Consider the following 12,890-nt stretch of genomic DNA (forward strand, 5'->3'; position numbering starts at 1 on the left):
ATAAGCTCCACATTCCCTTCTTTCACACCTGTCTTCATTACTTTGGAAAACCCTTCCCCTTCTTTTCCAGTGGGTTACTTCTATACATTTTCTAGGGCTCACCTCAAATGTCATCTCTGTGACCACTTCCCCAACTCAACAAATCACAGCACTTATCACAATGAACTCCAACTATTCCTCCTCACCACACTGTGAGCTTCTCCAAGGCAAAGACTGTTTTGTGTGTCTATGCATCTTTTTTATAACCAGCCTATAGGACAATTCCTGGCAAAATAGTAAGTACTCAACAATGTTTGCTGACCGAATGAATGAATGAATGAATGAAAGATGAGTGATTCTGCAAAATGTTATTCATATACAAGTCATTAATATTGTTATTTCATGTTAATAGAAAGACTTGTAACTCACCCTGTTCTTTGAGTTTGGCCAACAGTTTATCAAGAACTACCATTTTACCACTGTTGTTGACAATGTGCTCATCAGTAGTATAAGGTGGACCAGGTTCAGCACCATCAAACAGGTAAGGATGATTGCAACACTTTCGTAGCTGCATCAGAATGTTTAATAGTCGCATCTTGTCCATCTTGCCAGCAGAGTTTAAAACATCAATATCTTTCATCAGGATTTTTGTATACCTAAAATTTTAAAATGTAATTAATCACTGATTATTAGAAAGGTTTAATGCCATCAAAAATATCCCTTGGGAGAACAATTTAGACTCCTATTTAAATATAAATAAGATTTGAGTCCAGCTGGAGTGCCTCAGTAGTTGAGCATCAACCCATGAACCAGGAGGTCACAGTTCAATTCCCAGTCAGGGCACATGACTGGGTTTCAGACTCAGTCCCCAGCAGGAGGCATACATGTAGGAAGCCGCCCATTGTCCTCTGATTGAGACATTGGTAGCTGAAGCAACTTCCACCTGTCAATCTTATGTAAATCCTTGCTGATTGGCTATTACTGGCTATGGGTGGATCCCAAACCTTAAAAGGGATTGCAAGGCCAGAGCGAGGGGTAGTCCTCCCCCTAGAGGTGGGCTCCCGCCTGGCCCCCAATATCCCCAAATTAATACTTTTCTAGTCTTTTTCATTTGTGTGCGGCCTCCATCCAGAACCCGAACCCTGAACCTGAACCCTGAATCACGCGGGACATGAAAGGGGTTCCCACACATACAGGAGGCAGCCAATCAATGATTCACTCTCATCATTGATGATTCTATTTCTCTCTCCCTCTCCCTTCCTCTCTAAAAATCAATAAAAAAAATACATTTAAAAAAGATAAAGATTTGATAGTAAATCTGATCAGCAAATCCAAGAAAGTAATAAAGGCTGAAACATTTTAACTTGTCTGTTGCCTATAAACCTGTTCCTCTGCTTTTTCCATTACTAGAAATTGCAATCAGCTGATAACTATTCAAATAACTATATCTGATAATTATTCAATACACAATCGCAATTTCTTATATCTGTCTTCCCAGGTCATTTTTTTTTTCTGATCCTATAAACATTTTTCATTTTCTTTTCTAGACCTTCATCCAAGCAAAAATAGACCAATGTATCCACCTGAACGGTAAGAATATTTAATTATAATAAGAGCCAACCTGCACTGAATGCAAGTGCCAGATAACATGTCACGGGCTTTATATGAACCATCTTGTTAAATCTTCATAAAAACCCTGAGATTTGTACTATTATCACCCCCATTTTACAGACAGAAATTCAAGCAGCTAAGAGAAGTGAAACAACTTACGCAGAGCTACGGAAGGGATAAAGCCAGAGTTTGATCATATGCCTGAGTCCAGAAAAATATATTCTTCACAACTACCTTATACTGGTTTCAATAGTAGAGAAGTCATTATATGTTATAAATGATCTAATTTTATTTATATAAGCATCATTTTGTTTCTCTTAGCAGCATTATTACACTATTAACATGTCTAGTTTATGATTCCTTGTGACTCCTCTTTTGTTAATTTCCTGCTTTGCTTGTATTTATAAAACCATATGAGCTTCTATTTTTATAATATACATAACCATCGACATTTTCACCCATCTCATTATTACTGATTGTTATTATAGTTATTACTATTTCCACTGATGGAAAAAAATAGCAAATGTGTCCCTGACATTATCCTCTTTAACCCTGATATCATCTTGATAAGCTTATTATCCCCGTTTTAAAGAAGGGAAACTGAGGTGACATAACTTGCTATTTAAGCTATTAAGAGGAAAAGCTCAGGATTCAAACACAAGTTTGTGGACTCCAAGGCCAATGCTCTTTCCCAAAGGTTAAATGAAGTACTCGCCAATTTTCCATTGAAATATGTGAACTACTTAACTTGCCATTGAAACATACAATGTAATTTTTAAACTAAAGGCATAACTGAACCACTTCAAAGCTAATTTTTAATAACTCCTTATACATAAATTCTAATAAAAATAAAATAGCTCACCATTCTCGTTGCATTTTACTCAGTCCCAAGTAAATCTTTATTTCCTTTTTAGGAGGCAGGCTCTTCTCTACATCAGTTTTTATACGACGTAACAAAAATGGTTTTAAAACCTAAAAAGTTACAGTTTTTATAAAAGTTTATCAGACATTTCATATATAAACCTAAATTACACATGCATAATCTGATAGCACAAAATACAACAAAAAGTAAGACAAGATTATTGAATAAGTAAAAAAGAGCCTTAAAAAATCTGCTGTCATATAAGATTTTTAAACCTTTGAAGAAGTCAATTTGGAGTCTCTAAAAGTGAAATAAAAATTCAGGCAACTTCAAAATGGTTAAATATATGAATGAGGAGAAAATGGTCCAATGTTAAGGAAGATATAAATGAACAGGGAAAAAAGATGAAATAATGAGTGTATGCTTACAAGGCAGATTCTATCAGAAGAAAATAATAGTGCTACCATCTGTAGAGTACCTGCAATGTGCCAGACACTGCACCATGAACTTCATTCACACTAGTACTGATTCCTTACAATAAATCTTTTAGGGAAATGTGATTATTTTTTAATTTTTAAAATATCACCGAAGTTACTTGGCTAATAAGTGGTAGAAGCAGAATTCAAACCCAGATCAAGTTAATTCTACAATCAGCTCAGTCCCTGGTTAGCTATCATGAGCTGATCAATTTCCTTAACTCCTCAAAGCCTGTTTCCTCATCCATTCATCCAAAATATATATATGGTATATATATGGCAAGCATTTTTAAATGGGAATAATGATACCTGGTTCTAAGGTGCTGTGACAATTTGTGGTAGTACATATGTAGAACTTAACCACAGCAGACATTACTAAACTATTGCTATTATTATTAGAGATCAATGGGAGATAAGGAAAAGGGAGAAGTAAAAGCAGATTTCTGTTTTTTTTATTTGGGCCTCTTAAATTTGTCTAAGAGATATTCTTTTTTTAATTTATTTTTATTGTTGAAATTATTACAGATGTCCCCTTTTATTCCCCATTGACCACCTCCACCCCCTCAGGCCTTCACCACACTATTTTCTGTGTCCATGGTTTATGCATATATGCAAACAAATTCTTTGGTTAATCTCTCCCCACTCACCCCAGCCATCCCTCTGAGATTAATCAATCTGTTCCATGCTTCTGTGTCTCTGGATTTATTTTGTTCATCAGTTTATTTTGTTTATTAGATTCCATATGAGTGAGATCATGTGGGGGATTCTTAAGAGTTTAAACTGCCTGTAAGATATTTATGCAGAAGACTTAGAAGGTAGTGGGATTATAAGTCTAGACCTTAGGACAGAGATATGGAGAGATAAAATTGGGAGTTATAAGTACACTAGAGGCCCAGTGCATGAAATTCGTGCATGGGCAGGGTCCCTAGAGGCTGCTGGCTGCCACCCAGGACACCTCCCTTCCTCCGGCTGCCTGCCGCCTCTGCTGCTGTCCCCTTCCCCCAGCCGCCTGCCACCACGGCCACCACCACCATCAGCCCCTGGTCAAACTTCCAGTAGAACTCCCAGTCGAACTCCCGGTCGAGGGGACAATTTGCATATTAGGATTTTATTATATAGGATAGGTGATAGCTGAAACTATAGGAATGGATCCCCAGGGAGAACATGTATGCATAACCCATGGACACAGACAATAGTGTGGTGAAGGCCTGAGGGGGGAGTGTGGGGTAAAGGCGGTCATGGGGGAAAAGGGGGACATCTGTAATACTTTCAACAATGGAGATTAAAAAGAAAAGAAAGTCTAAGACAAAGCCCTACAAAACACTAAATTTTGGGGAACAGAGAAAGAAAAGCCCATAAGGGGGACTGAGAGGAGCAGAAAAAGAGGTAAGAGAAGAGAAAATCCATCCCATACCCTAGAAATCAAGCAGTTAAGAGTTTCAAGCAGGGGGGGTGGGGGGCGAACCAAGATGGCGGCATAGGTAAACACCTAAACTGCTGCCTCGCACAACAATTTCAAAACTACAACTAAAAGACAAAACGTCTATCACCCAGAACCACGGGAAAGCTGGCTGAGTGGAAGTTCTACAACTAGAAGGAAAGAGAAAAGAGCATTGAGACGTGCATAAGCGCTGAAAAGCTGAGGTACAGAGGCGCCTGAATTGGGCTGGCGGCGGGCGACTGGGTGCGCTACTTTTTTCAACCCAAAGGGAGACAAGCTCCCAATTACTCTGAACTCCAGTTTCTGGGGAAATGCTGGGGACCCAAACTCCTACAGGGAGAAGCTGGACTGTCTGCCATCGGGTCAGAAAGTGAGGGTGGCTTTCTTGCAGAGGTGCGTGCAGCAATCATTGTTTATTGCGCTGGGGCACGGGACGTGGGGACTTGGAAACGCAGAGACGGCTGACTGGCAGCCATCGCTGTTTGCCATGCCCTAGCCTAGTGACTCCCTGAGACCCCGCCCCGCACAATCTACAAACCCACCCAAGCTCCACGCAGCGGCTTTTGCATATAAATGGTCTGCCCTATCGCAGCTTAACCTAACAAACTGAAGCTCTGGTCAGACAGCTCCAAAACCTCCAAACCCCAAGCAAAGAGGAGAAAACTGTAGTTCTTGCTGTAGCTCCTGCTGGGTGGCCTCAGACAGTAGCTGACCTGCTCCCCACTGGAGATCCAGAAGCTAGTGTATCTAGTGGTCAGTGTGAGACGACACCAGATTTCAACTACTCACATCAATAAGTGACACACTCAAGAGGCAGACTCAGTGAGCACCAAAGCCACACTGAAGCAAGTCCTGCCCCATAAGCATGTCTCCAGCACAGCAGTTCTTCCATTATAGACACAGCGGGTCCTCACAGCCAATTGGCCTAGAGGTCAATTCCTCCCATTGTACCAACAGCAATCAAGGCTTAACTACACCAAGACTTTGCACTCAGCCCACAAAGGGGTGCACCAAGAGTGTCCATCTCAGGTGATAGGCTGAACCACTGGTCACCTACCACAGAAAACCACTCCATCAACACAGGGAAGCAACAAAATGCGGAGACAAAGAAACATGTCACGAATGAAAGAAATGGAGGAAAGCAAACTACTGGACATAGAGTTCAAAACCACATTTATAAGGTTACTCAAGAATCTTCTAAAAACCTCTGAGGAACTTAGTGAGACCTTTAAGGATCTTAATGAGAATGCCAAAAAAAAAAAAAATGGAAAAGGACCAGTCAGAAATTAAGCATACACTGTCTGAAATAAAGAATATACAGAAATTCAACTGTAGATCAAAGGACCCCAAGAATCAAACCAAAGATCTGAAATATGAGGAAACAAAAAACACCCAACCAGAAAAAGAATCCAAAAATATGAAGATAGTGTAAGGAGCCTCTGGGACAACTTTAAGCGTACCAACATCCGAATTATTGGGGTGCCAGAAGAAGAGAGAGAGCAAAATATTGAAAACCTATTAGAAGAAAAAATGACAGAAAACTTTCCCTACCTGGTGAAAGAAATAGACTTACAAGTCCAGGAAGCGCAGAGAACCCCAAATAAGAGGAATCCAAAGAGGACCACACCAAGACACATCATAATTAAAATGCCAATGGTAAAAGACAAAGAGAGAATCTTGAAAGCAGCAAGAGAAAAACAGTTAGTTACCTACAAGAGAGTACCCATACGACTGTCAGCTGATTTCTCAACAGAAACTATGCAGGCCAGAAGGGAGTGGAAAGAAATATTCAAAGTGATGAACAGCAAGAACCTGCAACCAAGATTACTTTACCCAGCAAAGCTATAATTCAGAATTGAAGGTCAGATAAAGAGCTTCACAGATAAGAAAAAGCTAAAGGAGTTAATCACCACCAAACCAGGATTATATGAAATGCTGAAGGATATTCTTGAAGAAGAAGAAGAAGAAGAAGAAGAAGAAGAAGAAGAAGAAGAAGAAGAAGAAGAAGAAGAAGAAGAAGAAGGTAAAGATAAAAATTATGAACAACAAAAAGACAACAAATACATACCTACCAACAAGTGAATCTGAAAATCAAGTGAATAAAAAATCTGATGAACAGAATGGACTGGTGAATATAATAGAATCAGGGACATAGAAAGGGAGTGGACTGACAATTATCAGGGGGAGGGGGTGTGAGGGGTGCGGGAAGAGATTGGACAAAAATCTTACACCTATGGATGAAGACAGTGGCGGGGGGCAAGGGCATGGGGTGGGGTGGGGAATCAGGTGGAAGGGAGCTATGGGGGGAAAAAAAAGAGGAACACCTGTAATAATCTGAACAATAAAGATTTATTTTTTAAAAAAGAGTTTCAAGCAGGAACAATGGCTAGCTGTGCTAAATAGTACAGAGAAGCCAAGATAATGACCAAAAGGTATACCCTGAATAGCGCAACTTAAAAATCATCGAAGACTTGTGAGATAAGTTTCAATTGTATGGAATGGATAGAAGCCTATGGTCAGTAGATCCAGAAGTGAATAAGGCCCACTGGAGACAGAACAACCTGTCCCTAAATCTGACCTAGTTTGACATCTGAGGCCCAACTGTACTACGACTTGTATGACAAGATTCTTGGGAGATTTGTCTTCTATTCCTCTTCTGCGTTCTTACAATAAATGCCCCATTACTTAAGGTAACTTGTTTTCTGACTTGTTCTGTTTTACTCTGAACAAATATTTATAGCATGATGGCCGTTGGGGATTCAAGTCAACGAATGTTTAATGAGCAGTTACTATGGATTAGGCCAGTGGTCGGCAAACTCATTAGTCAACAGAGCCAAATATCAACAGTACAACGATTGAAATTTCTTTTGAGAGCCAAATTTTTTAAACTTAAACTATATAGGTAGGTACATTGTTATTAACTTAATTAGGGTACTCCTTCAATCGCACTGTACGTGGGTGCCCACACGTGGTATTTTGTGGAAGAGCCACACTCAAGGGGCCAAAGAGCCGCATGTAGCTCGCGAGCCGTGGTTTGCCGACCACTGGATTAGGCACACAGAGCATAATGTGGTGGAAAACAGACAGGGTTTCTACCACATGAAGCTTATACATGGGGAAAGAGAGAAGGGTGGACAATACGTTTTTGTTTTTATTTTTTAATTTGTAAAGAAGGCTTGAGATTCTCAGTAAAAACAACAGACCAAAAAAATAGCAAACATGCATCTGCATCCACTTCCACACAAAACTCCAATAAGACATTTTTTTAAAAAAAAATTATAACTGTACATAAAAATAAGAGTAAAGCCCTATCCGGTTTGGCTCAGTGGATAGAGCGTAGGCCTGCGGACGGAAGGGTCCCAGATTTGATTCCAGTCAAGGGCATATGCCCAGGTTGCTGGCTCAATCCCCAGTAAGGGGCATGCAGGAGGAAGAGAATCAGTGATTCTTTCTCATCATTGATGTTTCTATCTCTCCCTCTCCTTTCTTCTCTAAAATCAATAAAAAATATATTTTTTAAAAAAGAGTGACTAGGGCCCTTGCTGGTTTTGCTCAGTGGATAGAGCATTGGCCTGCAGACTGAAGGGTCCCAGGTTTGATTCTAGCCAAGGGCACAGGCCCAGGTTGTGCACTCAATCCCCAGTAGGGGGTGTTCAGGAGGCAGCCAACCAATGATTCTTTCTAATCATTGATGTTTCTATCTCTCCCTCTCCCTTCCTCTCTGAAATCAATAAAAACACATTTTAAAAAAAAATAGTGACTAGGAGCCCTGGCTGGTTTGGCTCAGTAGATAGAGCATCAGCCTGCAGACTGAAGAGTCCCAGGTTCAATTCTGGTCAAGGGCACATGCCTGGGTTGCGGACTTGATCCCCAGTGGGGGACGTGCAGGAGGCAGCCAATTGATGACTCTCTCTCATTATTGATGTTTCTATCTCTCTTTCCCTCTCCCTTCCTCTCTGAAATCAATAAAGATACATTTTTTTTTAAAAAATAAACATTTTAATAAAAATTTCATAACTTAATTTTTAAAAAGAGTGAATAGGAGATTAGGTAACAGGAATGGAGAGGATAAACAACTCTTTCAAGAAGCTTAACTATCAAGGGTGAGAAATAAAATGAATCACTGAGAGGGACACAATGTTGAGGGGGTACTGTTTTGTATGTGTGAGGGTGGTTAGCATAGGTGTAGATTTGGATTTAATAAATGAGATACCTGAGAATGTTAAGGGAAACAAGCCAATATCGAGGGAGAGGTAGAAAATTCAGTCAGTAGAAAAGGATACATTATGGGGAAAGTTCCATAGGAAACAGGAAGAAATGAGATCCATGGTTCACATGGGAAGAATTAGGCACTGCCCAGAGAAACAACATCTATTCCACTCAGACAGAAGGTAACACACATGCAGATACCTTTGGAAGATGGATATCCTTGAAGAAGTTCCTATCCTAATGACTTCTATTTTCTCTTTGAGAAAGGAATATTGTTACTTGCTGCAAAAGGAGAGGGGGCACGGAATACCTGGGATAGAAGTCTTGGGGAAGTAGGGGAGGTGTGAAATAGCTGTTATAGGAAATGGGAAAGAATGCTGGACAAAGCCATGGTGAAGAATCACTAGCCTCCTCAAATCCCAGCTTACGTTAGGGAACATGAAATCGTGGTTCCAAACTGTACAGTTGTATAATCTTATCAGTGTTGAGCAGCCTCAGTACAGAGTAGGTCACTCTGCTAATTAAGTGGCAGAAGCAGACTTTACACCCCAAGACAGACACACAGTTACATTACTCCAGTTTAGGGCTTTCAGGTCAGAAATGAAAGATCAAGAGAACAAGGGAGTTTGGGAGTATTCACAAAAGAGTGGTCCAAGTGTTAGAAAATGGGCTCGTCGCTGGCTACAGAAAAAAAGTAACCACAGAAATAGGCTGATGGATGGAGAGAAAAAGCAGGAGTCCAGGACTGGAGGTCTCTGTAAGGTAATAAAATAAGTACAAAAGGAGTTACATGAGTGAAAGTATTAGAATGATATGAGAAGTTATCAAAGAATGTAAAATTGGTGTTCAATAAACGTGAGGGAGTCACCTGGTGATGAGCAGATGATGAGAAGAAAATGGGTGGCAACATGAGTCTCAAAGGAAGAATTCTGTACATGAGTGGAGAAGCAGTGGCTTAGAACTGGCATTGGGGAACTAGGAGAATACCGATGTGCTCTTGAGGACCTGTGGAGCATGTAGAGTGAACAGTCTCTTCTGGAGAGGACCACATTATCCATTGGGGAGAGCAGAAGCAAAAAAAACTATTCCATAGAGAGGCTGAGGAAACAGTACAGTTTGTTTCCCAAAGAGGCTGTCAGAAAGGTTGAGAGGAAGAAGTGGTGAGACTGAGTCAAGAGGCAAACCCGCAGTCCAAACAGATTCTATGGCAGTCTGTTTCTTGGCTTGCTAATCTGTATTTAATTACTAAATTTTCTTATCTGCTATTACTCACTGCGTGAAGTCTTTCCACGAGTTTTTGATCACCAAGACAATTTTTAGTGTCAAACCAAGAATCAAAGTCCTGTGGAGGGGAGAAAATTCTGCAATAAGTGCACAGGTTTGGGGTGTTTTTTTTTTTAATGTAAACTCAATATTCTATAAATTTTTATATAATTGACATAGCAATAATTCATTTTAAAAGCACTTTCAGCCCTAGGTGGATTGGTTCAATGGATAGAGCCTGCAGATTGAAGGGTCCCAGGTTCGATTCCAGTCAAGGACACATGCCTGGGTTGCAGGCTCCATCCCCAGTGTGGGGCATGCAGGAGGCACGGATCAATGATTCTCTCTCATCAGTGATGTTTCTATCTCTCTCTTTCTCTCCCTTCCTCTCTGAAATCAATATATATATATATATATATATATATATATATATATATATATATATATATATATTAAAAAGCACTTTCAAAATATGTAAACTGTGATGGCCAATATTATTTACTTCTGAAAATAGAAAAATGCTGGAGCAGCTAACAAAATTTGAACTCCATTATACAGGAACTCAATCAGCAATTTGTCCTTAAAACGATGTTATTAGGCTTCCCATACCATAACAGCATTTTATCCAGTAGGAGTATGAATATAGAATCGAAGACATATAATGATAATGAAAATGCTAATCCAACAATAAAAACCAAACAAAAGCAAGATAAGGTATACAAACCAATGGATAGCTAAACTTGGTACTTTTTGTTATCAATTAATATCAGTAATGAGGAAAATCAAGCTCGAAAGTCCTTAAATCATTCTATTCATAATCTTGTGTTCATGATAAAAGCAATATAAATCATACATTCACAACATACATTGTTTTCTAATCGCATACTATGAGCTCCTTAGTACTCACCAAATGTTAATGCCTACAATAAGCAAAGATCATTTTAAAGACTCCACCTGCCAAATCACTCTGCAGAAAGCCCTCCCAATTTGATTAAAAGAAAACTGTGAATGCACTACTCTGAACTCAACCTATCTCAAATCATAAGTTGTGGCAGCAATGTGATATAAGCAAAGTTTAACAGGCAGGATAATCTCAAGGTGGAAAAAAAACCTATTTCTCTAAATATCCCCATTTGAAAAATTTGTACTTAAGAACTCTTTTCTGAGAAAACCAAAACACACAGATAAAGAATTACAAAGAAAAAAGAATTATAAATTTCAATCTATATTCTATGCTTTAAAAACATATGCCTGAAAACATAAGAAAAGTATACGTGATACATATGACTTAAACTTACCTCTGCAGAATTAAAGGCATCAGGCAATAAAAAGTTGAGTAAGGCCCAGAGTTCATGCAGGTTATTCTGCAAAGGTGTTCCAGTTAAGAGCAAGCGGTTAGTTGACTTGAATTCACGAACAATCTCTGAAAGCTAGAGAAATAATAGTTATGTTAACATTGTTTTATTTATTAGAATACTCAACATTCAGTCCTTTATCCAACCAATACAGTTTTTGAATAAAACAAAACTTAGCCCTAGCTGGTTTGGCTCAGTAGATAGAGCATCGGCCTGTGGACTAAAGGGTCCCGGGGTTCGATTCTGGTCAAGGGCACATGCCCGGATTGTGGGCTAGATCCCCAGTAGGGGGCCAGCAGGAGGCAGCAGATCAATGATTCTCTCTCATCATTTATGTTTCTATCTCTCTCCCTCTCCCTTCCTCTCTGAAATCAATAAAATATATTTAAAAATAATAATTAAAAAATAAAACTTAAAAAGGATTTTTCTATGGAAAACATTCTAGTTCAGGTGACATTGCCTCAGTAAAACAAAACTGAATAAAATATTATACGCATTTCTACACTTACAAGAATGCAGATTAGAGTCATACCTGAGACCCTTCCCCCACTTCAAAAAATTTATTGTCTCCATTTTGAGTTCACAGAAACAGTCAGAACTCTGTGGAATTCAAGCTAGTCACTTTACACAATATCTTCCTCACCCTGTCAATTATGTCATCTACATGCCTAGCCAAGTTTTAACTTGACCTGGTTGCAACTTTTAAACAGCAGAGTTGAGCCCAATTTCCCTGTTATCTTACATTGACTTTCAAAATACATGGCCACACAAATGAAAGCACAAAAAGTATAAAAGAACAGTAATCTTATCAATAAAAATACACATCTTTAGAATACTCTCAAATAAACAATTATTCTCTAACATGCATCCTTTTATCTAGTATTAGTTCCAATAGGAAAGGAGTATGATCCACCTAGTGGTTTTGCTCCACTTCTGTCCCTATTTCTCTCAAAGTAGCCCAGCGATCCAAAGAGAGGTTCATCATAATAACTGATGCTTTTCCTACTGTTGGTGGAGTTGAATGGCAAGAAATATAATATTTTTATGTTAACACCACACTCTTAATTCACACAAGTCAGATAATTCCAAGAAATGACTTTTTCTAATCCAGATGAATATACATAAGATAGCTCCTCAATAAAGATAAACCAATGCAAATGACATTTGCACACCAAATATTAACAAAATATCAAAATACTGTTGCAGAACAGAGTTAGGCTGCAACAGATATAGCAAATGAACACCCAATTTTCATTACATTAAAAACTGTGCTCAATTTTCATGTGTTTTGTATTCAATAATTTAAACTCTAAAAGTGTTTAAAATACTGATTTTCATTCATATTCCATGAATAAAATCACAATCTTCCTTCAGTTTTTTATTTTGAATATAGAGAAGTAAACAGACATAATAGTAAAATAAACCTTTAATAAAAATATTGAGAACTAGCTTACCTTAGATTTTTCATTCTTTATTCTGTGAGCCTCATCAATAACTAGGTATCGCCAATGAAACTTTTTAAATACAGATTTTTCTTTAATCACCATCTCATAAGAAGTAACACAAACATCCCACTCTCCTGGCATCATTTCATCACGAATAAAAATAGCCTAATGCAAAATAAGATTCCTTATATTAGAGTATGCTGACAAGATTAACACAGAATTGAAGCATCAAAAGAAGATTAAAAATTC

General features: G+C 38.7%; 1 protein-coding gene across 14 annotated transcripts in view; it reads right to left on the minus strand.

Moving 5' to 3' along the window:
• Positions 1-12,890, minus strand: part of SMARCA1 (SNF2 related chromatin remodeling ATPase 1) — an 80,438-nt gene that overhangs the window by 50,398 nt on the left and 17,150 nt on the right. For all 14 annotated transcript variants that reach the window (XM_080653701.1, XM_080653697.1, XM_080653702.1 and 11 more), the window contains 5 exons: positions 12,651-12,806; positions 11,140-11,271; positions 9,852-9,920; positions 2,453-2,562; positions 409-635 (listed from right to left, as the gene is read on the minus strand). In XM_080653701.1, the coding sequence (XP_080509827.1) occupies positions 409-635; positions 2,453-2,562; positions 9,852-9,920; positions 11,140-11,271; positions 12,651-12,806 (694 nt within the window). The remainder of the gene's footprint in view (positions 1-408; positions 636-2,452; positions 2,563-9,851; positions 9,921-11,139; positions 11,272-12,650; positions 12,807-12,890) is intronic.

Source organism: Plecotus auritus (assembly GCF_963455305.1).
Source record: "Plecotus auritus genome assembly, chromosome: X".
Classification (NCBI taxonomy): Eukaryota; Metazoa; Chordata; class Mammalia; order Chiroptera; family Vespertilionidae; genus Plecotus; species Plecotus auritus.